The sequence below is a fragment of the Geotrypetes seraphini genome, chromosome 3 (assembly GCF_902459505.1).
Source record: "Geotrypetes seraphini chromosome 3, aGeoSer1.1, whole genome shotgun sequence".
NCBI classification, from domain to species: Eukaryota; Metazoa; Chordata; class Amphibia; order Gymnophiona; family Dermophiidae; genus Geotrypetes; species Geotrypetes seraphini.
In genome coordinates, this window is record NC_047086.1 from 319,337,776 (window position 1) to 319,362,064 (window position 24,289).

Below are 24,289 nucleotides of genomic sequence, written 5' to 3' on the forward strand. Positions count from 1 at the left end.
CCCTAGCTATTGGCATGCGCAGACTCTAATGGCTGTATGTCTCAGATCGAGCCAGTTCAGAAAAGTTGGTGAATGTTCCTTGCCAAGGCAATAATCTTTTTGGAAACGAGAAGGAGGCAGCCCTCATAAAAAAGAAAATCAATACCATCAAGTCCTGGCTTGGCGCACTCCTTGTGCGACCTCCACTTTTCAGAGGTTTTCAGGCAGAAGTTGAGAGTATGCCTACTTTTTCTCAAAAAGTGTATATCAAATCTAAGGTGTTGGTTTTTTGTAAGATCTTCAGAAGTGCTTCCTATGGGCTCTAATTAATGCTCCACCAGATCTGTTGCACTCATTTCGTCATTTGATCAAGCCAATTTTTTGTAACTATTTCTCAAATCGATTTAAAAATCTTCAACACATATTTTCCTTTAATACTTCTAACTGGAATAAATATCTTTTTAAATTTATGTTACTCTTGTGCAAGTTAAGTTAAAAAGATATTTATTCCAGTTAGAAGTATTAAAGGAAAATATGTGTTGAAGATTTTTAAATCGATTTGAGAAATAGTTACAAAAAATTGGCTTGATCAAATGACGAAATGAGTGCAACAGATCTGGTGGAGCATTAATTAGAGCCCTTAGGAAGCACTTCTGAAGATCGTGCAAAAACTCACATCTTAGATTTGATATATATTTTATGGGTAATAAGATTTTGCATGTAACTAGTTTCTATTCTACCAGTACTTTGGATAAATAAGCTGTGATATCTATTCTCAAAGGCACAGATTCACTTTTGTCCTGCCATCCACTGCAGACCCAGCCTCTACATTCCTGTCCTTGGCAACAGTGGACCCAAAACCCTAGCCAGTTTCCCAGTCTAAGCAAGGGACAAGCTTTTGATCAGCTCCAGTCAAGAATAGCTGAAATAAAAGTATGCATCCTGGGCGACCTACCATAGTAACTCCAACAGCTAAATAGTTCTCTGCATTGATTCTTGAGCCCCTTCCTTTGACAAGCTCTTGACCACCCAGTCATTTAGATAGGGAAATGTGCACTTCCAGTCTGAATTTTATCCAAGAAAGGTGGCCATTGTAACTCATACCAGTAGGTAATCTAAATAGTCCAGATGGGTTACACCCTCAATTGGCATCAGCTCCCTCCAAAATGACCATCAAAGGTTTCAAAATTAAGCTTGCTTCAGGAAGTGATTGCAGAGGATCACACGTCTCTTTTAAAGGCCCATAATCAAACCTGTTCCACCAGGGGAAAAAAGAAAGAGATTCTATTCCAAGTATTTCCTAGTGCCCAAGAAGACAGACAGATTTCATTCTATATAGACCTAAGGACCCTGAACAAATATCTGGACAAAGAAAAGTTCAGGATTATTTCCCTGGGCACTTTCTTTTCAAGATTCAGGAAAACAATTGACTACACTCTCTGGACTCAAAGGATGCTTACACTCATATCCGATATGTCCAAACCACAGAATTTCAAGTAGGAACCACTATTACCAGTACCATGTTCTGCCATTTGGCCTTGTGACTGCTCCCAGTCTTTCAGCTGTCACAGCACAGCTATGAAGACTGGGAGTGCACGTGTTTCCCTATATGGACAAGTGGCTGGTCAATAGCATGTCAAAGGAAGGTGTTCAAGAATCAATGCAGAGAACTATTCAGGTGTTAAGAGTTACTACAGTTTCTAATCAACTATTCAAAGTCCAACCTGCTCCCAATGCAGCAATTCAAGTACACTAGAGCTAGACATAGTTCAGGTTTGAGCCTATCTTTCTCAGGTAAGGGTGGATATCCTCATTTGCATTGCTCATTAGGTTTACAGCTGGTTCCAAAAGGCCACAGCTCAGCAGATGTTTAGGTTGTTAGGCCACATGGCCTCCACAATGCATGTCACACCCTTGGCACACCTCCATTTGCAAGATGTCCAGTGGATTCTGGCTTCCCTGTGGTGTCAGGCCAAAGGGAATTTAAAGAATATCATCTCGATCAACTCAGAGTTGAGACAATCCCTTCTCTGGTGGACAATTCACACTAATTTGACTCAGGGACTTCACACCCATGGACAATGGTCCGTTCAGGAGACTGAGCTTCACCTCAGTCTCTTAGTGTTACGGAAAATATGAACGCTCTAAAGGATTTCACAGCTCAGTTGTTTAACCAAATTGTTCTAATCAAGTTGCCATGTACTCTCTCAACAAGCAGGGGGCTACAGGATCTTACCCTTATCTCAGGAAGTAGTTGGGAGGTAGCAGAGGGGCACCAGCCATGGGATGGTGTTCATGGCCACATACCTGCAGACAAAGACAACAGTATGGCAGACAGACTAGCAGCTGCACAGGTGGTCCCTCAGTATGGGTGTTACCCAAGTAGGGATCTCTTTACTACTCATTTCACCATCAAAGTCCCTCAAGTACTGCTCCAAATTCAGATCACATGACAGGCTAGCACTGAATTCCTTACTCGACTGACCTGCTGTATACATATCCTCGAATCCTTTTAATAGGGGGTCATAGATTTGACATACCGACCTTCTGTGGGTACAACCAAAGCAGTTTACATATATGCAGGTAACATAGTAAATGATGGCAGATAAAGACCTGAACAGTCCATCCAGTCTGCCCATTAGTTATACCCATTAAAAATATGATTAAATTAACTTGTCTCTTCTTTGATATTTCTGGGTCATAGACTGTAAAGTACACCTGGTATTGTCCTAGGTTCCAAATGACGAAGTTGCTGTCCAAGCTCACTCCAGCCTATCCAACCATCCTATTTGCAGGATATCTACCATAAAGTCTGGCCAGTAACATCCTCTTGTTACAAGTTAGTAAAGTTCCCATTGATGCCCTCCCCAACCCATCCTACACCAAATCACCACATATAGGACACAGACCATGCAAATCTGTCCAGTACCGACCTTAGCTCTTTAATTTACATCCTTCATTTTCTAATTAGAGATCCTCTATGTTTACTCCACGCTTTTTTGAATTCCATCACCGTTCTGTCTTTAGTGGCATCACATTCTTCCATCACCATTCTGTCTTTAGTGGCATCATAGGCGTCAGAATGGAGGTGGCCACAGGAGCCATGGCCTCCCCCAAAATTTAGAGGGGCCGCGGGCAAGAGCAAGTTTTCCATGCTACTACCAGCTACTAACCTCAGCAGCCACGAACGCGCTTTGGCACTCCTGCTCGGTACTGAGTGGCTTTTTGACTGGCTCCCATAAATCTTGCGATTCATGAGAATTCACGGGAGACAGTCAAAAAGCCACTCAGTGCTGAGAAGCGCCAAAGCGCATTCCTGCTCGTTGCTGCTGAGCGGCAGAAGAAAATGCATCCATGGCTGCCGCCACCCACCAGGTTAGCAGCGAAGTAGGAGGGGGCTGGGTGCAGAGCCTGACAGGGGGAGGGAAGGGAGCTGGGTGCAGAGCCTGACAAGGGGGTAGTGAGGGAAGGGGGCTGGGTGTAGAGCTGGGAAGGGGCTGGGTGCCTGACAGGGAGGGAGGGAAGGGGGATGGGTGCAGAGCCTGGCAGGGAGGTCAGATGCTCATGGGGTTGGGAAGACAGATACGCCATGTATTGGGAGAGGGTTGGGAAGGACAAATGCAGGGGGGGTTAGACTGTAATAAAAGAAGTCGATTTGTATAAAATGTTTTCTTGTATGCTTCCTATAAATGCTTGTGGTGAGACTGCTATGTTGTAGGGTAATGGAGATGTCCAAAAATGAAACTTGGAAGCCAACGGACAAGAATAATTTCTTACAGTATGGCAGTTTTCATCCTCGCCACCTTAAGAACAACATCCTTACGGGTCAATTTTTAAGACTTCATAGGCTCTGCACTTCTGTTGAAGATTTTGTCCAAAAAGCGGAGGATATGAAATCAAGATTTCGAGACAGGGTTACCCCTCATCAATTACCAACAAAAGCATACAAGAGAGCATTATATACAAATCAACCTCTTTTATTTCAGTCTAAGTCACAAATGGAGGAATCATCGTTGGTGTGTGTCCTTCCATACTCTACCCATACATTCCAAATTAAGCACATTATTAAATCACATTGGAAGGTTTTGCAGCTTCACAGTTTCACTCTGCCTAGATTTGCTTTGTAAAGAGCTCAAATCTTAAACAGCAGCTAGAAGTCTCATTAGTTCTTCACCCCCTAAACCATACTGTTCCCTCAAATTTTTGCAACCCAAATGCATGGACTTGCGTTTCTTAGCATTAAATTTTAGCTACCAAATTTCAGACGTTTCTTCAAGCTTTGACAGGTCTTTCTTCATGTTATTCACACCATCCTGGGTGTCTACTCTATTGCAGATTTTGGTATCATCCAGAAAGAGGCAAATCTTACCCAACAGCCCTTCAGCAATATTGTTTATAAAAATGTTAAATAGGCCCAAGAGGTAACACCACAGAAAAAAAATGAGCCTCTTACCTTTTTTTCTACTAGGCTAATAAAATCTTTTCACCTTTGCGTTGAGGATTTATGGTTCTTTGTCTTTTCGGTTGAGCTTTTGGATTATACTCATAAGCCACAAAGTAAAAGGTAGTTGGTTCTGGTTCAATAATATTTATCTTTCTCTGCATCAATGAACAGTTCCAAAAAGTAAATACTTTTAGCAAAGCTCCCCAGCTCTCAGTGTTTGCTGTTCTTTCATCAGCAATATAAACTTCTCTTCTAGTTTAAATGACTAGCATTGGGTGGTTGTCTCCTGAAAATCACTTCTACTGGGTTTTTAATGGGGGAGGGGGGATTTTCAAATTGTCCTAGTTGCAAAGTATACGGGTGATTTTAGCACATGCATTTTACTCTAATATTAATCTTTGAAAATTATCTTGTCCATGCATACAGAGGGCATGTATACTTTGTAGCTGACATTTGTGTGGGTATAAATGTAGTTCAGCTATCTGGGGCAGGAAGACTTTTTTTCTTTTAATAGGCACAGATGCTGTGTGTGTATTACACATGCACAATACCTGTCCCCATTAGGGAAAAAGAAAAAAAAAAAGACTGTAACAGGCCCCCACCCCCAATACAAAAGAAAAAAAAAGAAAGGCAGGAAGGATGCTCACTCCCCTCCTGCATTGGCTACCTGGATCCCTCTAATAAGATTGTGCAACTCAACCTCCCTGCGCAAAGAATGCGTCCATCCAGATACTCTTCCCCCTCCTGCGACCCCTTCCTGTCTTGGTCACCCGGACCCCTCCACGAAGATCATGCAACCCAGATGCTCTTCCTTTCACAGCTACCCAGACTCCCCCCCCCATGAAGATCCTCGACAGGCGGGATGCCCACTTGGCTCCCCCACCCACCCACCCCTGTATCTTAAAAAGAAGACAGCAGGAGGGATACCCAGTCCCTCCTGCCTGCAGGCCTGCCTCTTAGAAGAGGTAGGAAGGAGTAGGCTTTCAAAGAGGTGGACTTGCAGGCAGGAGGGACTGGGATGCCTCTTGCTGTCATCTTCTTTTTAAGGTACAGGGGCAGGTGGGGGAACTGAGTGGCAGAGGCAGGAGGGTGTGGGCATCCCTCCTGATGAAGATCACGGAAGTGGTGGGAGTGTCCAGGTGGCTCCGATTTTCGCAGCAGGGGAGTGTTTGGGTCTCACGATCTTCGTGGAGGAGTTCCTTTCCATGTCTTAGGCTGAAGTGCCACATTTTGAACCACAAGGGACTTTGTAGGGCTGTGCGGTTCAAAGCAAGACACTTGGTACCCAGCAACAAAGAGGAGGAAGCAGCCTAAAGCATACCACCACAGCTTTCCTTCCCAATGCAGAGCTTCACGCAACATGGAAAGGTGATGTGCAGGTTGCTGCTGTAGTCACTACTATTTCCTTGGCCTTGGTCTCCCACAGCATTTCTGTGGGATTGAGAATTCTGTCGAGGCCGGATGTTGTGGCCGAATCATTGTCCTTTTAACTTCTCGTGCTGGGGTTATTTATCTTTACATAGGAAGTAAATTGTCTAAATAGTGCGCAGCATCCATGCACCTAAGCGCAAATTCTATATAGGTAATTACATTACATTGGATATTTATATACCGCAGATACCTCGTGAGGATGGTTCATTGCGATTAACATGAAAGTAAGAACAGTCATCCAGAATTACAGTATCAGTTACATATAAACAATTTCCAAGTGATGGAATTTACAGATAATTCTTAAACACATATTCTTGAAATAAGTATGTTTTCAAAGACTTCCTAAACATCTTATAATTAAACATGGATGTAATTTGAGCTGGTACATTTTTCCAAGTTTTAGCAACCCGGTAGGCAAAACTAAAAGTAAATAGTGTAGCACATTTTTCCCTCTAGGATTAGGAAACTGAAATAGAGATTTGTCTCTTAATTTATAAGCAAGTTCTACATATAACCAGGGCTTCTCCATAAAGAATTTAAAACAAACAATAAAATTTAAATAAAATTCTTGCCTCCATAGGCAGCCAATGCAATTTAATCAAATACAGTGAAATTCTTTCTCCTTTTTCTCAGGGAGAAATAAGGTGTAGTGCTGTATTTTACAAAGTTTGCATTTTACAAAGTGCTGATCTGGTACAATTTAAGTAAACGTGATATTACAATAATTCATAAGAGAGAGAAATAATGCTTGTACCAGAAGCTGAAAATGATATTTAGCAAACAAACAAACAAAAAACCAACCTACAATCCCTGCCCCTAAAAACCAAACTTTAGAATCTGCCTTAACTTCAGTGCATGCAATTGCCCTCATAGAATACTAATTTAAGTAGGAAGTTATGCGCCAGCATTTAGGCATAACTTGCTAACGCTTTATGGCAGGTGTAAATATGCCTATGTAACTGGCAATATTCTAGAACCTTAGCACATACTAGGTATGCCCCGATCTATCCATGCCCGGGACTTCTCTCCGACGTCAGAACTGACGTCAGGGGGAAGGCTTGTTGGCCGGCAGCGTGCAATCGCTGCACGCACCTTGTCCTTCCCTTCCCTGAGTTGCAGTGAGGGATAATTAAATGCGTGTGGCAGTGGCGGACCGGGGGGAGGAGGAATCGGAGGCAGGTTGGCTTTGATGTGGCAGGGAGGAAGGGAGGAAGGACAAAGGCTGGAAGGTAGTGAGGGGTGAGGGGTCACGAACATGGGACATAGGAAAGAGGGAGGAAGGGGCACTAACTTGGGTCATAGGAAGGAGGGAGGGAATAGAAAGGGACAATTGTTGGGCCTGAGTGTGTGAGTGAGAGGGAAAGAGATGGTGCATATGGGGAAAGGAAGAGGAAAATTGGGCAAAGAGAGGAGTGAGGTAGAGATGCATGGGGAGTAGAAGGATGAGAGGGAGAAATGTTGGATATGGTGGTGAGGGAACAGAAGGATAGACTGAAGGGGAGGGATGTTGGGCAAAGTGATGGAGGGAGAGAAGTGGCATGGTGTTGGATAGGAGTGATAGAAGGAGAAATGGGCAGTGGTGAAAATTGATCTAGAGGATGAGAGAGGAAGAAAATTGGACTCATGTAGGGACAGAGAGAGATGTTGGTTGGAGAATGGAATGAGGTCTGGAGGAGGGGAGATATGTACAGCCCTGTGTGCGTCTGGTAGCGCTATACAAATGGTTAATAGTAATAGGAGAGGAGAAGAAAGAAAAAGAAAGAAAGATGGGATACACAGTCAGAAAGAAGTGCAACCAGCGACTCATGAAATCACCAGACAACAAAGGTAGGAAAAATGATTTTATTTTCAATTTAGTGATCAAAATGTTGATTTTGAGAATTTATATCTGCTGTCTATATTTTGCACTATATTTGTCTATTTTTCTATTGTTGTTACTGAGGTGACATTGCATATTTTAAAGTCATCTGCCTTGACATCTTTGAACCCCCTCCCCCTGGAATATAAATGATAATTAACATTTTCTCTGCGTACAGTGTGCTTTGTATTTTTTTTTTTATTTTATAGTTACCATTATGTTTTAATAAGATTATATTGTGTGTTTATGAAAAATGGATGGAAGAAATTGCATTACAATTAGTATTATTATTATGGGGTGGAGTCAGGAGTGAATTTTGGGTGGATCTGGGGCGGAGTATGGGGGGTACTCGGTTGGTATTTGTTAGGCTTAGTGGTTACTTGGCTTGAAAAGGTTGAGAAACACTGTTTTAGTGAATTGCCTAGAAAGGCACTCTAAAGAACAAAATAGAGCTAAAATCTGATGTGGATAAGCAAGCAGCCTTAGGTGGTGGGTTCAATTCCACTGTTTTGTAAGCAGGTATCTAATAGTTGCCATGTCTAAAGTGGAGATTATATTTTAACACAGATGGCTATAGTCTCCAAATGACAAAGTCCTACTGGTGACTGTTAGATAACTTAAAAAAAAAAAATAGGGATGTATAGAATACAAAACAGAATATGTACCTAAATTTGGTTTTGAACCCCCTACAAGGCAACAGCTGAACACAACAGCCTTAGCTGGTGAGCCACAAAAATTTGCTTCTAGAGAAAGCTCACTGACATATGGTAAGGAAGTGGTTGTGAAACTACATGAAGAATTAGAAATTAGAAAAAGGAACTAAACAGAGCTAAAATCTGATGTGGATAAGTAAGCAGCCTTAGCTACTTTGTGTTCCCCAGGTGATGGGTTCAGTTCCACTTTTTTATAAACAGTTGCCACATCTAGAAGCAAGCTGCTGTGGTTCAACAGTTACAGCTTGTGCCTTGTGTTCACCAGGTAGGGGGTTCAAAACCACATTAAACACATATATGGTCAAATATTCCTGCATACACCATAAGCTTAACAAAGCCAATTTTTGCTGTGCCTGTCCCACATGGGTGCAAATTGATGATGTTGTGATGATGTCAGGGTAGTGTGAACCAAAATGACCATTTTCTCGGCTGAACAGCAAATGTGAGTGTTCTCTCTGGTATTCTTTTCCTGAGAGTTGGGAATGGGGTGTATCATGCAACAGATTATTCACACTTCATTTGCTGTATTCATCACCTTAAGCCAAAGCTGAAGTCCATTTACAATCCAATACCTGCTCTAGGGGACAGACAAGTAGAAAAACCTGCAGGTATGTAAAACTCCTTATAAATAATTCCAAAAGAAAAAAAAGTTGTGAAAAACATATCTAGAAATGCTGAATTAATAGAGAATCACAGAATTTATGGCCTTAAACAAGATATTTTGAGGGGGGAAAAGTAAAATATAACATTATAGTGAATCACGCTGATAGGCGCCTCTATAAGCGCCCAACAATTAGGCCAGCTTTAGACATGACTAAAACTTAGGCGGCCATGCGAGCACTTAAGCATGCTTAAGTGTGCCAATTCTATAACAAGGTGCCTAACATGAAGCCATGCCTAAATGAAGCATAACGCCTAATTTTTTTAAAGGCTGCCTAAATTTTTGAAGGCGCTGTTTTATAGAATCGATATTTTTTGATAGGCACCTACGTTTCAATTATTGGTAATTAAAAAGCTTAATTGAGCTTATTTGATTTAGATAGGCCTGTATCTAGTTGGGCATCTCCAAAATATGCATCTAACTTTAGGCACTGGTTACAGGATTTGGGCCTTAGTTTATTCATTAGTTGCCAATGTGGAACCGTGTCAAAAATCTTGATAAAATCCAAGTATGGCACATTTAGAGTTTTCCTCAATCCACTTTTCAGGTCATTTAATCAGAGACTGATCACATTTATCTGATAAGTATTACATCCGGTAAAATCATGCTGCATCAGATCCTGTAATCCACTGGATTCCAGAAATTTAACTACCTTGTGGAGAATAATTTTATTGTGTATAAAGCCCATTTTACACATAGGAAATGCTTTTATAAAACTGCATAACCATATACACATTTAAAAGGTACACAGATTGAAAGTGTGTACCTATTTTTATTTGATCTATACATCGACATTCCTGGAGGCAAGTGCAGTGAAGACACAGTTGCAACGGATGCATATAGTTTATAAAATACATGCTTACATAAATATAAAGTACTGCACAAACTTTTCGCTTTTGAGGCTGTTTTTTGGAACTTATTTTATGCACCTATGTTGTCTTTACAAAATAAATTTTGAATTCTGTAAGTGATTCTTTGGAATTTCACTTAGGTGTCCTGTTATAAAATTAAGCCTTTAATATACTTTGGATATGGTACAATCTAAAATAAAGGTAAAAACAAATTGTTTTGGTGCCAAAATGACACCGAAATTTTTTAATGAGTTTGTTTTCTAGGAAAATAGAGCAAAGACAGGCGAGACCCATATGCTATGGGGCTCATAATTGAAAGAGAAAAACGTCCAAAAACCAGCCTAAGTCGGCATTTGGACGATCATAAGTCAAAAACATCCAAGTGCTGATAATAAAACCGGGTTTTGGACGTATTTAAAAACGACCTAGGCCTTCATAGTGCTGCTGAATGACCAAAGCTAAAAGGGGTGTTTCAGAAAGAGTGTTGAGGGCGGGAGTTGGGCGGGACGTGGGCCGGCTTAGAATTAGTCGCACAGCATGTATAACCGAAAGTTATACAGCCCAGGATCAATGGAACTTGAACGTTGTGACTTAGACCATGTAAAACATGGTCTAAGTCACAAAAAATCACCTAAAGTCACCAGATAAGCACTGCAAACACATAAAACAGACCCCCCACACACTACCTCAGTGATCACCGACCCCCCCCCCCCATAAAAATATTAATCACACCTTTAAAATTCAGCCTCCAGACCATCATCACCTGGCAGCCTGGCATAGGAAAGCCTAGTCGTCTAGCACAGAGGTTGCTTAAGCCGTCTTGGGGGTGGGTTAGGGACTCATGCAGAGGAGGACCCATGCCCATAAGCCCCTGTAATCACTGCATTGATACATGCAGTGATTACATGCAGTGCATGTGCACTCCCCTATACACCCCCATAACCCTTTTGTACTGGCATACAAGAGGCTCCTGCAGCTATAAGGGCTATTGGGGTGGTAGATAAGTTGGTCTAGGGGATTCTGGAGGTGGTTTGGGGGGCTCACCGTGACCTATAAAGGGAGCTGTAGTGAAGAGAAGACATGGCACCCTTTTTGTGAAGTTCACAGCATTGTCCTATTTAGGTGCCATGTCTGGGTGTTTAGTCCATCACTTTGTAGACCCCTTCCACATCCAACAGGGCTTGTTCTAGGCATTTTTGACTTGGACGAAAATGTGGTATAAAGATGGACGATTTAGCGACTTGGACGATCAGATCTGCAGGATGTATAATTAGACGCTCTTCGAAAGAAAAAAAATTTTGGACGTATTTTTTAGAAAATGTGTCCTAGGCTGTTTTTTACTTTGGACAACTTGCGAGTTAGACGAAAACGGACTTAGACGTCCCTTTCGATTATGCCCCTCCACGTGTTCATGGGGGATTCACTTTGCAGATCGGCTACCTGCTGAAACGCAGTTTGGTAAAACACTCCAGGACTTCTTCCTGTTTTGGATTTTACACGTTATTTGTGGTTCACCCATATGAATATTGGTCAGATATAATCATATAAAGTAACACTGTTTAATCATATCATCTCAGGACCCCTGAGGAAAACGTGTTTGTCGAAACACAGACTGTCAGTTCATCATACAGTTGGCACCACATCTACATAACGGAGATTTATTCCAATAAAGACTTGTCATCAAGTACATCATCTCTGCAGTATTTTTTTGTTTTTCTGGATTCATGAACGTAACTTTTGCTAATTGTGCAACAGAGGAAAGGAATGACAACAAACGTGCTTTACAGGCAGATAAAGCTTTAAAAACTTACCTTTATAATGCCTTTGCTTGTATTTAACCTTTATATACAAATACTAGTGTTTTAGCCCGTTACATTAACGGGTACTAGGTGCCCTTTCCTATGTCCTTAGTGCCCCCAGTGCTTCCTTCCCATGTCCTTAGTACCCTTTCCTATGTCTTTAGTGCCCCCCAGTGTCTCTTTCCCATGTCCTTAGTGCCCCCAGTGCCTCCTATGTCCTTAGTGCCCTCAGTTCCCCTTCCTATGTCCTTAGTGCCCCCAGTGCCTCCTTACCATGTCCTTAGTGCCCCCAGTGACTCCTTCCCAAGTCTTTAGTGCCCCCAGTGACTCCTTCCCATATCCTTAGTGCCCCCAGTGCCTCCTTCCCGTGTCCTTAGTGCCCTCAGTGCCTATGTACTTAGTGCCGTCAGCTCCCCTTCCTATGTCCTTAGTGCCCCCAGTGCCTCCTTCCTATGTCCCCCTCACTACCTTCCAGAATTTGTCCCACCCCCACCCCCCAAAGCCAGCCTGCCTGCCTCCCATCTCCCTATGCAGTAGAACCCTTGAGCAGCATCTTTCCATTTCTACCTCCATCCCCCTGTACAGTAGAACCCAGCATTTTTCTATCCCTCCCTCCCTTCCATCCCCCTGTGCAGTAGAACCACTGTTTCCACCACCACCACTACCGCTGCCATGCAGCCGACCCCACTGGCCCTTCCATCTGATCCTCCCACTGCGAGACGACATACAAACCTCCCAACTCCAGCAGCGTCCGCAACACTCTAAACACGCTGCTTCGTGGCCTTCTACTGCCCGTGATTTCCTCTGCTGCGTCTCAGGGACGCGGCAGAGGAAATCAGGGCAGTAGAAGGTCACGAAGCAGCGTGTTTACAGTTCTGTGGACGCTGCTGGAGTCGGGAGGTTTTTGGTCATCTCGCGGTGGGAGGCTCAGATGGGAGGGTTTGGGTGTGCCGAGGGGGGGGGGGAGTGCGCCGACGAAAAACTTCCTTACAGTGATTGAGGGGGGAGCCACGCCAGGCGTGATCTGTAAGGGAGCCGGCAAGACCGCAGGGACCGCTGTATGCGCACTCCTGCCAGCCACGACCTACTGATCACGGCAGTAAGAGTGCGCTTGCGTGCTTAGCATTTTATTATAGTAGATTATAACAAGGTATCTAAAAAATTGTGAAGGTAGCACCTATGAGCTTTTATAAAGAACCTAGAACTAGCCACAACAGTACACAAATTCACATGCACATCATAGCTGCTTCATCCAAATTATACCCACTACCCAGAATATGTATAAGCAGGTATGTTCTTGTTGGCTTGTGTTCTTATACATATGTATAAGGCTGTGTTAATTTATAAAAGCCCTCCTCCCATATGTCAAACAGGCTGGCTCCACATGCAGAAAAACATTGATAAAAATCACCTTCACAGCATATATCAAATTTGAAGTTAGCTAAGAAACAAAAATCTGAGGGCACAGAAATCTGGAATGGGGGAGAGGCAGGACAAAGTATAAAGATCACAAGACTGATGCTTTCAACTCTGTACTAGGACGCAGTGGACATTCAGGGCCAGATTCTCAAAAGAGCTGCCAAAAATTAGATGCCATCACTTGTCAAAACAGGGTAATTGGCTTGAATGAAGGAAATCAGTAAAATGTGAATGTTGTATAAATATAAACTGACTCCTATAGAGTTAAAGTCTCTAGAGAGTGATCAAATGTTTTTAATTCGCTCAGAGATATGAATCTCCAATAGGGAGTGCGAACACCCCCTTGGCAAGAGTTCACATTCCAGTCATTGCGTTTCAATCATGTGATCAATCTCTGAGACTAGAAATCATAATTTTAGCTTCTTTTTTATCTTTTTCTTCTTCTTATTTATACTACTTGAATTCACTCAAAAGTAATTATATTCAAATAGCAAGCAATCACAAATTTAGAAAAGTCTTCACTTAGCTCTCAACATAATCCAGGGGTCTCAACGTGGCCCCGTTTCGGAATCTGCTTCAGGAGACCCGATAGAATATTTCAAATGCTTTCAATTCAAAAGAGATGTGGAGATGCCGGCAGGCGCCTAGATCACACTTGCTAGCACCTAACTTAAAAAAAAAAAAAAAAAGCGCCCTTCAGGACTGATGCCGAAGCCTGTAAGTGGGCATGTTTAGGGGCAGCGGCAGACTTCAAAGTCACTCGGTGATGCTGGCCGTGATCCTACAAGAACCCTAGGTGCCTAGAGTCCTTGCTAGCCACGATTCTGTAAGTGATGCATGTCCATGATTGACACGCTGCAGGCGCCACTTTTGTAGGCACCTACCGTGTCAGGTGCTACTTACAGAATCAGTCCCTCATATTTCTTGGTGGGAGGCTTTAAGCTTCAGTAACAAACAGGAGGTATCAGGTTTACCTCACTTAATTGGCTGAAACACTGATTTGGGACCGACTTATTAATGACAACATTTTCTCTTTTCAAAAGGAAGGCAGTATAAATATTTCTCAGTGATATATAGGTAAATGTTAGAAATCACTGATTGTACTGATCCCTATCCTCTAAACCAAGAAGCATCAAGAAACTTATTTACAAGGGTAAAATGGCAGTACAGTGGTACCTCGGTTTACGAGTGCACCAGTTTGCGAGTGTTTTGCAAGACGAGCAAAACATTCGCAAAATCGGCGCCTCGGAAACCGAGCGCGCTTCGATTTGCGAGCGCCTCCCCTGTGAACCGGCCCCCCCCCCCCCCCCCGCCGCCATCGGGCACCCCCCCGCTGCGACCTGAGGTCCCCCCAACCAACCCGAACCCTCTTCTTACTTTTCTGTAGCCTCCGCAGCGGCACTGGCACCAGCATGTCCTGTGCGTGGTGCCGGTGCCTGAAGATGTGCTTCCTGTGCTGGGCCTGAGAGTTCACGTCGAACGTGAACTCTCACGTCGAACGTGAACTCTCAGGCCCAGCACAGGAAGCAGATCTTCAGGCACCGGCATGCACAGGACATGCTGATGCCGGACCACTGTGGAGGCTACAGAAAAGTAAGAAGAAGGTTCGGGTGGGTTGGGGGGACCTCAGGTCGCGGCGGGGGGGGGTGCCCGATGGCACCGGGGGGGGTGCCTGATGGCGGCGGGGGGGGGGGGGTGCCGGATCGTGGGGGGGAGGGTGCCGGTTTGCGGGGGGGGCTTCGGGGGGAGCAATGCCGGTTCTCATGGGGGGGGAGCAGCGCTGCTGGCCTCGTGTGGGGAGGGGGGTGGGAACATATCAAAGCAAGTTTCCCTTACTTCCTATGGGGAAATTTGCTTTGATATACGAGCATTTTGGATTACGAGCATGCTCCTGGAACGGATTATGCTCGTAATCCAAGGTACCACTGTATTTCATAAAAAAAGATATTTCAGAACTCTCCATGCAATACATATAAACTATTGTGATAAAAAGTATGTGAGAGAGTTATGTTTGTCTATAGGATTAACATTTGCAGGTATGTGCTTTGTATTTATATCTCTTGCATTTTCAGGTTTGTCAGGTTTATCTTGGTCACCTGACCAAATTTCCTGTGTTGAGTCTTCCCCAATACAGGTATCTGCTAAAGTTTCTATCTTGGACCAATTATGGTCCTTTTTGGTAGTCAGATCTATTAAGAAGCTCCTCCAGTGAACACTCCGATCATGGATCTAGAAACAATAAAACAAAATAAAAAAACAAGTGAAAACTACTTTAATGAAAACATACTTTGTTCATAAGGTAGGTAAGGTGGTTTTTAAATTTGCTCTGTTAAGATAAAGTCTAGGAATCTAGAAATAAGCAACACAAACCAATGAAATAATGAGTCTGCAAAAGGTTTCAAGAATATCTCAGTGATTTAAGCCAGGATTAGAACACGTGTATTTAGCTAATGTTTTGCCTATGTTACTTATCTATTAAGATTTACCTCACAACATTTAATTGGTAGCTCAAGGTAAATTACATCCAGATACAGGTGACATTTGGCAGTATCGAGTAAGAAGATTAATGTACTTTATATGCCAATTAACAAGCAATAATTGGCACATAACACATTAACCGTTAATTATGTAGCTTAATGCAAAGATTAACATGTAAATAAAACAGCTTATTATGCAGTCTGAAGCAAATTTCACAAGTTAACTTTCACCCAAGAGCAACAGCCTGCTAGCAAGAGAGCCAGTGCTCCGAGACTGTTTTATTAAAATTCATCTTTATTAAAATATCAATATTTCTCAAACCTGCATTTTTAAATAAATCTTTATGGATTATACATTCAAAATTACAAGATTTTTCATTTTGTTCCCCCACTCTCCTCCACCCACCCCACAATTCTGAACACCCTATGAATTAGTCAACTCTATCTTACCTACTCCATTAATATACACTTTGGAGACTGTTTAAAAGGAGCCTCTTCCCTTCCAGCACCTCCCACTTGCTGGCCTGGAGGGCCTTTGTGCATGTGTGGATGTTGACGTGATGACATCCACGCACTTCCTGATGCCCTTGAGCCGCGGCCACCAGTTTAGTGCTCCGCGGCTTCACAAAGTTTTCGAGACACTGATATAGAGAATCCAGGCCTCACTGATGAAATACTGGGCAATGCACGTGCATTCTCTTCATGAAATGGAGTATACATGTGTGTAGATTTTTGACCTGTCCAAATCAAGCCTTTTTTGGAAATCAGACTTTGCACATATATAGCAGTATTCACATGTGTGAATTGTGAATAATAATTCTAGAATAAGGGTCTTGGTGCTTCATCACTCAATATGTGATACAGTATTTCACCTTAAGGAGGCAGCCTATTTACTGTGTGTTTGAAATAATTATTGTTAACAGTTAACTAATAATTAAGTCAAAATCTGTATTAAAAGTTAATATGACACTTGGCAGTTAAGGCACACTAATTGCCTTATTAACAGCTAACGCAAAAGGGAGCATGGAATAGGTAACGACTGCGCCTTAAAGTGGAGGATGTTACTGCGCATTAACTGTTAACATGAAAGATTAACATGGTGCAATTAATGCCACAAACAGTAACAAATAACTGAATCATGTTATCTAGTTAAGAGGCACAAGAAAAACTTTATTGCACCTACATTTTGTCAAGTACCACACCGTAACTGCAAACCATTATCACAAGTTTGCATGGTGGATAAAAATCAATGTTTCCAAAAAAAATTTAAAAATGAATTTCTCTCTCATTTAAATTGGATTTTTTTTTTAAGAAAATGCTTTTTTGAGGAAAACTATCTAAAGATAATGTATCTTAAATAGAAAAATATAGTCCAAACGTTATTCATCATGAAACAAGATTAGTTTTTAATTTTGTAGCATGAGGCTGTATATTAATGCAAATGTTTAAACTTTTCTGGTAAGCCTTGATAGGCGGAATAATGTCTACAATGATCCTGTTGTATATGCTTGTATAACAACAGAAGAAAAGGAACGTCTTTCTTGCAGAAACAATTGATACCTCAGGAAATGAATATAGAGAAGAATACAGTGTTCCCCCACGAATTCACGGTCGGCGGTTCACAGTCCCGGTCATTCGAGGTATTTTCCAACCACAAATGACCGGGCAGGAGAGGTCAGTCGGAGCACCGGTGAATGAAGGAAATCACTCGCTGTATGCTCCAACCGCCTCTTCCTGTACTAAAGTCGGGCCTTACCATTCAGGAGCTGCGTGTCAAAGCAGCTCCTGATTGGTGAGGCCCGACTTTAGTACAGGAAGAGGCGGTTGGAGCATACAGCGAGTGATTTCCTTCACTTGCTGACTCTCCGGCTGCCCTCTCCTGCCTCTCCAGCTACCCTCTCCCGTCTCCCCTGCCTAAAAACCGTATTTGCGGTTTTTCAAAATTCAAAGGGGTTCCTGGAATGGAACCCCCGCGAATTTCGGGGGAGTACTGTACCTACAGAAAGTAGCAGCAAAAGCTATTATTAAAAGTGAACAAAAACTCAAATGTCTAGTATGCATTTTAGTTACAGACAACACTGCAAATGTAACCAAAATAAGAAGAAATGTAGACGAGCATGAAAAGAATACCAAGCTAACATATGGTTGCAATGCTCATTTGCTGTACCTCCTAGCCAAAGACTTCAATATTCCAGAATTAAAAGACTAATGTTGTTGAAATTGCTAAATACTTTCTGTATCAATCATTTTGCTGCAGCAGCAGCTCTGAAAAAAATGGAAGGAACAAAACTAATGCTTCCACCAGGTGTTAGATGGAACTCCATAGTGGACTGTTTTGAGCAGTATATCAAGAACTGGCCTATTCTGATGAGATCTGGTTGTACATATTACACTTCTCCCTCTGTATTCACGGTTTCAGCATTCGCGGTTTCAATTATTCACAGTTTTTAGCTTGCTGACTCCTCCCCCCAAATTACATCAGCTTGCATAGAGAAAGTCACTGGTTAAGAACATAAGAACATAAGAAGTTGCCTCCGCTGAGTCAGACCAGAGGTCCATCCTGCCCAGCGGTCCGCTCCCGCGGCAGCCCATCAGGCCTAATTGCCTGAACAGTGTCCATGACTAATTTTGTAACTGCCTCTGATCCTCTAATTCTATCCCTATTACCTACCTCTACTCCTATCTGTACCCCTCAATCCCTTTGTCCTCCAGGTACCTGTCCAGACCCTCTTTGAAGCCCTGTAGTGTGCTTCTGCTTATCACATCCTCCAGTAGCGCGTTCCATGTATCCACCACCCTCTGAGTGAAAAAGAACTTCCTGGCGTTTGTTCTAAACCTTTCCCCTTTCAATTTCTCCGAGTGCCCCCTTGTGCTTGTGGTTCCCCGTAATTTGAAAAATCTGTCCATGTCCACTCTTTCTATGCCCTTCATGATCTTGAAGGTTTCTATCATGTCTCCTCTAAGTCTCCGCTTTTCCAGGGAGAAAAGCCCCAACTTCTTCAGTCTGTCAGTATATGAGAGGTCTTCCATACCCTTTATTAGCTTAGTTGCTCTTCTCTGGACTCTCTCAAGTACCGCCATGTCCTTCTTGAGGTACGGCGACCAGTACTGGACACAGTACTCCAGGTGCGGGCGCACCATTGCACGATACAGTGGCAGGATTACTTCCTTCGTCCTGGTTGTGATACCCTTCTTAATGATGCCCAACATTCTGTTCGCCTTCCTTGAGGCTGTGGCGCACTGTGCTGACGCCTTCAATGATGTGTCTACCATCACTCCCAGGTCTCTTTCAAGGTTACTCACCCCTAGCGGTGATCCCCCCATTTTGTAAGTGAACATCGGATTCTTTTTCCCTACATGCATGACCTTGCATTTTCCTATGTTGTGCTGAAAGAGAACAGTGAAGATCTTCTTCCCAAGATGTTGCCAAAATCTCCAAATTAATGCCAGGTTGACTGTCCAGTATTCCCACCTGGTGAAATCGCAGAGGGATGTGTTGTTGAGCTGAGAGACTAAACATTTCAGAAAGAGCTTCCCAACAAGTTTCAGTTAAATGACAAGCCGGTAATGAGCGGACATAATGGTGTATTTGATAATAGGCAAAAATGTCCATTCCCAGGAGGCCATAGGTACGTTGTAAAGTTGCGAAAGAAGCATAAAGTCCAGATTCTGTAAACAGGTGAAAAAGATAACATAATCCCCTTTGGGCCCATCTTTGAAAGGGCGAGTGCTGGAGCCTCGGTAGAAAATTACAGTTCCCCTGAATCAGGAGAAAAGGAGAGACAGCTGAGGACAGTTTAAGACAATGACATACCCAGCAAGCAGGGGAAAATATTGGATACATTGCTACCATGGGTCGGAGGGCCGGAGCCGATACATGCAATACAAAGTTGATATGGTAAGGAAAAAGTACCGATAACTCCAACCTGGAATCAGAAAAATATGAAGTACCTCTATACCAGTCACTTTCTTCACCATGTTTTGCCTCTCCTACAGGAACAGTCAAGGTCTCCCACCATGTTATTCGCGGTTTCATCATATTCATGATGGTTTTTAATAGAAGACAGTGAATAACATATGAAAAAGTTATTCACGGTTTTTCTGTATTTGCGGTTCTGTTAATCCCTTATCACAGCGAATACGGAGGGAGAAGTGTTAAGATTATACCAGCAAGAATGAGTCTGTAGAAAACCATGATTTAAATCTACCCTGCAAGTTAGTGTTGAAAAGGTTGGCTACATAACACAATAATATTGACTGTAAAATATATTAATTTAAAATATAGCTACTTTCAAACCACACACACCGATACGTGTCTTCGTAAAGTAGACATGTCTGTGAAGGTTCTCTCACAGGCCCTACATTTGTATGGCTTTTCCCCTGTATGAATTCGCTGGTGGCGCCTGAGAGCTCCTTGCTGGGTAAAGGTTTTTCCACATTGCTCACAGAAGTAAGGTCGTGTTTCTAAAAAGCAAAACAAAAAAACAAAATAAAACCAAAACAACTAGAATGGCATTGCTCACCCTAACCACAACTTTCAGTTGCCACATAAAGAGGAATACATTACAACTCTAAATGGTTTCTAAAAATTTTCCAAAATGATATTCTCTTGGAGGCCCTCCTCCCAAACTGTAGTAAAAAGTGGCTTTAGCCCATCTTTATGCAGGTCATTCCTTTGTGTTTAAGCCATTTTTACCACTAAGGTAAAATGACACCCTTTTAATTTTCCCCATTAATGGCCACATGTTAATTTTCCCATAGTATATGGCCACTAGTATGTGAGTCCCTACTGCCATGCATTATGTAGGTAGCAAGGGCTTAAGCACTAGCCATGCACTAATCAGCGTGCAACAATGGGCATGTTCTGCGCTAATTGTTTGGTGCAGAACCCTCCTCATGCTAAAAGTTAAATTTTATTTTTTAGCACATGGGTACAGCGCACATGTAAAAATTATGTTTATTAAAATTTGATCATTTACTTTAACTTTTAACAGATCCAAGGAACTCCCTGAAATTAACAGGATAGACCTAAAATCATCTAAAAAGAACTAAAAAAAAAAAAGGAGGGGGGTTAAACAAAAATACATCTCTGCTGTATCCTTCTGAACTAATCCATTGCACACAAGCTCTATATCAATAAATGTGATTATCTCTATGTTGAATGCTTGTTGAAAAAAATAGATTTTCAAGAGCATCTTGAATTTTTTTTATAATTCTCCTCTAAGCCTTTTTTGCAGCAATAAGCACACATTAATGCTTACTGCAGCTTAGGTTGTTATCAAATAAGTAATGTTTTATTTTTGTTTCTCGCCCCCGTGGCTCTGACAACATGGATTTATGCATTTCTGTTCAGTTAAAAAAAATATCCCAGATTCTGGTACTAAATATTGAGGGGCCCTTTTAATATAAGGTGTGCTAGAAAATGGGTCTAGCGTGTCCTAACATGGGAGGCTTTCCCACATGCTAAGCCCATTTCTAAAACTGCCGTAAATTCAGTCTTTCTTCAATTTATTTATTTTCAGGCTGTGTGCTAATATTAGCATTAGCTTACAGCAGTGGCTTAGCTGTAGTTGGGTCTGGGTGGCCCCAGGCCCACCAAGTCTGGCAGCCCATGAGGCCTCTCAGTGGGGTGCCTCTCTCCCTTTCCTCCACCCTGGTATCTGAAACTCCTCTCTCCAGTCTACCTCGGATCTGTCACTAGGGACAGCAGCAATTCCTATGGGCAGCCTCCCTCTACCATGTCTCACCAACGAAGAAGCATGAAGTTATATTCTGCCACTGTTGCTATGCACACATTACTAAACTAAACTAAACTAAGCCTTAGGTTTATATACCGCATCTTCTCCACTGAAGTGGAGCTCAACACGGTTTACAGAGTTTAAAAAATATGGGAAGAGAGAAGAGAAAGAGTTTACAAAGCATAAAAAGAGGGGATGTAATCAGGAGAAGAGATTATTATATGCTAGAGAAAAGCCAGGTTTTCAGTTGTTTTCGGAATAGTTGGAGGGAGTCCAGGTTCCGCAACGGGGCAGTGAGGTCGTTCCAGAGGCCGGTGATTTTGGAGAGGAGGGATCTACCCAGTTTACCTGCGTAGAGGATACCGTGTAGAGAGGGGAAGGATAGTTTATGTCTGTGGGCAGATCTGGTGGTAGTTGGTGTCGGGGCGAGGAAGGATAGAGGGATTAGGGGCGGAAGGATGCCGTGAATGATCTTGAAAGCCAGGCAGGAGCATTTGAAATGAATTCTGGAAAGTACTGGGAGCCAGTGAAGATTGGTAAGTAGAGGGGAGACGTGGTCATATTTGCGTTTAGCAAAAATCAGCTTAGCCGCAGTGTTCTGGATAAGCTGGAGTCTGCGAAGACTTTTTTTCGTTAGGCCTAAGTAGATGGCGTTACAATAATCGAGTTTGGATAGGATGATGGATTGTACAAGGACGGTGAAATGCTTTTGGTGAAAATAGGATCTAACTTTCCTCAGCATGTGGAGGCTGAAAAAACAAGATTTTGCCAGGGAATTCAGGTGATCGTTGAGGGAAAGGGAGGAGTCGATAGTGATGCCAAGGACCTTACTTGAGAACTCAAGGTGAAGAGCAGGGCCTGTGGGTAGGGTGAAGAGGGCGGGCAGGTGGGCTAATTTTGGGCCGAGCCAGAGTAATTTTGTTTTTGATTCATTTAATTTCATCTGTACTGAGAGGGACCAGGCATGAAGTCTCATTATGCATGATGTGATGTTCTCTTGGAGGTTTGTGAGGTTTGGATCTGTTTCCAGGAGGATGAGGATATCGTCTGCATATGTGTAAATTGTTTCAAGGGGGGATAGTTTAAGGAGCTTCAGGGAGGTCATATATATGTTGAAGAGAATAGGGGATAGGGGAGAGCCCTGTGGAACACCACAGGATGGTGTCCATGAAGCGGATTTGGAGCCGTTTGTGTTGACAATGTAGGAACGATCGCGAAGGAAGTTTGAGAACCACTTTAGGACAGAAGAGTCTATCCCAATCTCGGAAAGTTGGTAGATTAGTATGTCGTGATGCACGACGTCGAAAGCCGCGGAGAGATCAAACTGTAGGAGAACAGCAAATTTGTTTTGGGCGTGTAGTTGTTGCACCTTTGAGATTAGGGAAACTAGGAGGGACTCGGTGCTGAAATTGGGCCTAAATCCGTATTGGTAGTGTTGGAGAATGGAGAATCTCTCTAGGTAAGAGGAGAGCTGAGTGGCGACTATGGTCTCTAGAAGTTTTGTTAAAAGAGGGATGTTTGCTATGGGGCGATAGTTCGATGGTGAGGAAGGGTCAAGATCGGGTTTTTTCAGAAGAGGGGATAAGGCGATGTGTCCCATTTCGGTGGAGAACAGGCCCGATAGTAAGACTTTGTTTATGAGGATAGTAAGGGAAGAGATGGCCTGTGTAGGGATTTTTTCGTAAAGGTATGATGGGAAGGGATCTAGGATGCACTTGCAGGATTTAAGTTTGAGGCAAAGTTTAGAGATCTGGGTCTCGGATACAAGTTCGAATGTAGTCTAGGGGGGATTTTGATTTTTTCCATCTCCGTTCCAGGGCACGACATTTCTGTTTTAATTCTCTGTGATAAGGGAGGTACCAGGGAGCCTTATGAGAATAGGAGATGGTTTTAGTGGTTAGAGGGGCAAGGGTACGTGGATTCGGAAAGAGTCACCCAGTTGTGCCAGATTGAGTCAGGGTTCGTGTGGGTGGGAAGGGGAGGGAGTTTGTTGAGAAACTGGGACCAGAATAGTTCATTTGAGATCTTTTTGCGGTAGGTGATGGAGTTTGTGGCACGGGTTGGGGTATCAAGGGCTGACATGAAGACAAGGAGGCAGAAAGAGCCTAGGAGGTGATCCGACCAGGGGACATGTTCCCAACGGGTCGTATCTGTGGAAGTTTTATGCTCAGTCAGGTCAAGAAAGCTAATGATGTCAATGGAGTGCCCCTTTTTATGGGTAGAGGTGGGCTGGGAAGCAGTGAAGCCTAAGGAGGTGAGGAAGTCTTTGAACTCAGTTGAGTCATTGTTGGTGTTGTCGTCTAGGTGAAGGTTTATGTCACCTATGATCAGTAGTCTTTGGAATTTTAGATAGGCCTTTGTAATGGTCTCAAGAACAAAGTCAGAGGATTTATTCCAGGGGTTGGGAGGGCGGTAAAGTAGCAGGATGCCTAATGGGTGGGGGCGAAGTTCGTCGTTTATTGAGGCTAGCATGAATTCCAGGGAGGAGTGACTACCCTTTTCTAAGAGCTCAACATTAAAGAATGATTTGTAGAGAAGGGCTAGACCTCCTCCTTTTCGATTTAATCTAGGAGAGAAAAGACCGTGGTAGCCTGGGGGACAGAGTTCATTTTGTGTGAGCAAGTCATCTTTTTCGATCCATGATTCAGTGATGCACAAAAAACCCGGATCAAAATCCTCAAGTAAATCTTTTACTATTTGGGTTTTATTTCTGACGGACCTGGCATTACAATAGAGAGTAGGGACTGGGGTGAGAGAGTCAGAGGTAAGGATGGGCAGGTTTGCTGGGGGAACAGGTTTTAGGGAGGAGAGGTCAGCACCTCAGTGTTTTTTGAAATGATGGGGTCTGGAGGATACTAGCAAGGGAATTCTGAGCCCAGGACAGATGTTGTTTGGGAATGTAGCATCGGGAGAGTTTGG

The 24,289-nt window shown here is 42.9% G+C and overlaps 1 protein-coding gene across 2 annotated transcripts in view; it reads right to left on the reverse strand.

Moving 5' to 3' along the window:
- Positions 1 to 14,989: 14,989 nt before the first annotated feature.
- The window catches only part of LOC117356478 (GDNF-inducible zinc finger protein 1-like), a 35,125-nt gene continuing 25,825 nt past the window's right edge, over positions 14,990 to 24,289 (reverse strand). The window contains exons 7-8 of one of the 2 annotated variants that reach the window (XM_033935723.1): positions 19,939 to 20,096; positions 14,990 to 15,384 (exon numbers count right to left, since the gene is read on the reverse strand). In XM_033935723.1, coding sequence (XP_033791614.1) covers positions 15,133 to 15,384; positions 19,939 to 20,096 — 410 coding nt within the window. In that variant the 3' untranslated portion in view covers positions 14,990 to 15,132. The remainder of the gene's footprint in view (positions 15,385 to 19,938; positions 20,097 to 24,289) is intronic. The other variant, XM_033935724.1, reaches the window with a different exon arrangement.